The sequence below is a fragment of the Ipomoea triloba genome, chromosome 4, assembly GCF_003576645.1.
Source record: "Ipomoea triloba cultivar NCNSP0323 chromosome 4, ASM357664v1".
NCBI classification, from domain to species: domain Eukaryota; kingdom Viridiplantae; phylum Streptophyta; class Magnoliopsida; order Solanales; family Convolvulaceae; genus Ipomoea; species Ipomoea triloba.
The window spans coordinates 33,646,182-33,649,423 of record NC_044919.1 but is presented as its reverse complement, the minus strand read 5'-3'; the positions used below and the strand labels follow the sequence as shown (position 1 = coordinate 33,649,423).

The following is a 3,242-nucleotide window of genomic DNA, read 5'->3' as shown; positions in this document are numbered from 1 at the left end:
TACCACTAACTAGAGATTCTTAAGTGGTTATAAAAAATGTTCTGATTGTGCTATGATTGTGTTTAACTGGGTACCCTACCCATAAGCTACCGAGTATCTTTTAATAAAAATGTTATTTTTCCTTACTACATTTATCTTATATTCAATGTTTAATTATCACATCACGTCATACATATTATCTATGATTTTCTTTTTTCTTTTCGCGTACAACTACTAAAGAGTCAATCCTCCACTCCGGCCATTGTATTGGTAATTTATTAACAAATACTTCATACTACTGTGTCTTCCTTTACAATTTACGAGTCAAATCAATTATTTCTTTTAGGCTTTTTTTTTATAAATATTTTCTGTATAATTTTAAAATTTAAAATTTTGTATTTAATAGCATTTTAATGTAATTTCTAAATAATACGTAAATACTAAATTAAATATTTAAAAAATTAAATTGTAAATAGTTTGAGTTAAGCATTATTAACAGAACTAGACATATTTTTTTGTGGGTGTATAACTAATCCCCTCGTTGAATTATAGGCACATCTCTAATGGGTAGGACTATTGACGTGATGAATGTGTCATTTCCACTCAACCACAACCTCAAGTTACTAAAGTAGACATATAAAATATAATACAATAGAAATTACTAATTTTTAATCTCATTATGGTAAACATAGAATTAGTGGTTTTTATTTTTGCTGTTCCTCTTTATATAAGGCTGGCCGCCCAAGACCAAAACGCAGACCAGACGCAAACACACACACACACCAACATAGATAACTTGTCCATTTCTCCCAGGTCGGAGGTGGGAGCTGAGCAGTAATATAGATTGCATGTTCTTTCGAGTCAATTAATATTTATTATATTGTCATAGATTAATGCTAAAGGGAGTACAACACTAGGAAATTAAGATGGGGAGAGCTCCTTGTTGCGATAAGTCCAAGGTGAAGAAAGGCCCATGGTCACCTGAAGAAGATGCAAAGCTCAAAGACTTCATTGACAAGAACGGAACTGGTGGAAATTGGATTGCTCTTCCTCAAAAAGCTGGTATATATATTTATGGTTTTTTTTTTTTTTTTGAAGTTATGGATTTAGATATATATGCATGGTTTGTGATTGATCTGATCTGATCAACAGGACTAAAGCGATGTGGGAAGAGCTGCAGATTGAGATGGCTGAACTATCTGAGGCCAAACATCAAGCATGGAGAATTCTCTGAGGAGGAAGATAGGGTGATTTGCAGCTTGTATGCTACCATTGGAAGCAGGTTTAATTTGGTTCCAATTTTATGTCTTTCAATTCCTTCACTTGAATTCTATTGTTCTTGTGTTAGACTTAATTTATCACGTGTAATCATAATATGTGATAATAAGGATCGTACTGACCTCCAGCCATAGCTCTTAATCAACAAAGGTTGGATGGTCTGGACTGCTGAGAAAAGGGATCCAATAAAGAAAAACACAAGTCAACTGTATTAGTTGATGGATTATAATGTTTTTATGTTGAAAGATTCTGCATGCATCATGCATATATGCCAGGCCGGCAATTATTATTTATCATAATTCATATCTAACATGTGGATTGGTTGCAGGTGGTCAATAATAGCAGCTCAATTACCAGGAAGAACTGATAATGATATCAAGAACTACTGGAACACCAAGCTGAAGAAGAAGCTCATGTCAATGATGCTCCTCCCTCCTTCTTCTTCTTCCTCTTCTTCTTCTTCAAAACACAGATCAGTCATATCATCATCCATGTCGCCGCTGTTTTCTGCAGCCCCGACTGCGCCTTCTGTTCTTCTTCCCACACAACCTCAACAACAATTCTCGTTTTACACCCCACACAGGTCATTTTCTGGGCTCGAATCCCCGGCCTCTCTCCACCACCCGGATTTTGGGCCGGGGTATGATCACTGTAACAAGTCTTCCTATTCTTCTTTCAACTTTCAAATCAACCATCAAGACCACCAGGGCTTGCTCAACCCTGCTGCACTAATGCAGCAATATCATCACCACCAAGCAGGTATGAATAAGGGTAATCATAATTTGCTGATGTTTGGGGGAAGTGAGGTCAGTGGGTCCTCATCATCTGATGGGAGTTGCAGCCAAATCAGCTATGAGAGATCAAAAATTGCAGACCATAATGTCAAGCAAGAACCTGCAGCAGATCATCAACTCCTGGGAAAATACACTTTCCAAGGCGATCCTCATCCTCATCATCATCATCAGATCATTTCTTCAACCAATGCTGGGTTCCAAGACGATAATAACCAGATTCAAGGCCACATGTTCTTTCTTGACTATGGAGGTCTGAGCAACGGGGCCCCACAAGTTGCGAATAATACCACTGCTACTGCTACTCAGCAGTTGCAATATGATCTTGAAGTTGTTAGGGAGTTGGTTAGCAGTAGCAGCAGCAATGGGCACGGGCACGACAACCATAACAACAACAATAACAACAACAACGACTTCTTGCTCTTCAATTATGAAAACAAGACAGATGATCAGAAGGGGATGTATTTCTACTAATCACAAGTAGAAATCATAATGATTTGAAGCCGAGGGGAACTAGCTAGGGATTAGTATGAATGTATGTATGTATGACAGATTAATTAATTCCCATTTTAGATGAGAAGAAAGTTAATTAATTAGAGACCAGAGCTTCATTTTCTGAGTTTTTAGTTGTTGTACTGTGTAATATAGTCTAGCTATGGATGATGGGAACTTTAATTATTCAATCAAAATATTTCTTCTCTTCTAAATTTCTTACACAACTTCAACTTCATCATATCATTACAAAGCTTCTTTCTTTCCCTTCTTAATTACTAAATATTAATCAACAGTAAAAATTAAATATTTACATTTTCATGGAAATCAACAAATTAAACTTGTTGGACTGAAATATAATGTGTATTACTATACCACGAAGCATATTATGGTTATGAAACTCCACATTTTGGACTTCCCACTAGAAGATCATATACATTCATCTCTTATTGGTAATCCAATCACAGTTCTTTTATAATAACTTGCAAATCATACTAAAGAGATAAACCACCTGCATACTAGAAAAATCATATACAACAGGTTCAACTAATTAAGAAATTAAAGTGTTAGCAAGAATCAAACTTTGTGATTTTTAGGTTCGAAAATCATGTTCCACCCACTCCATCGATAGCCCCTTTCGTCGGGACACTATTATGTTATTTTATATATAGTGGTCGTTGTACAAGAAAACATAAAAATATG

The 3,242-nt window shown here is 35.7% G+C and overlaps 1 protein-coding gene across 1 annotated transcript; it reads left to right on the top strand.

Annotated features, from left to right (window-relative positions):
• The first annotated feature begins 744 nt into the window (after positions 1–744).
• On the top strand, positions 745–2,755 carry LOC116015252 (transcription factor RAX2-like). The gene is made up of 3 exons (XM_031255282.1): positions 745–1,041; positions 1,132–1,261; positions 1,586–2,755. Exons 1-3 carry the CDS (start codon positions 906–908, stop codon positions 2,520–2,522), a joined length of 1,203 nt encoding a protein of 400 aa, XP_031111142.1. The 5' UTR covers positions 745–905; the 3' UTR covers positions 2,523–2,755.
• Positions 2,756–3,242: the final 487 nt, after the last annotated feature.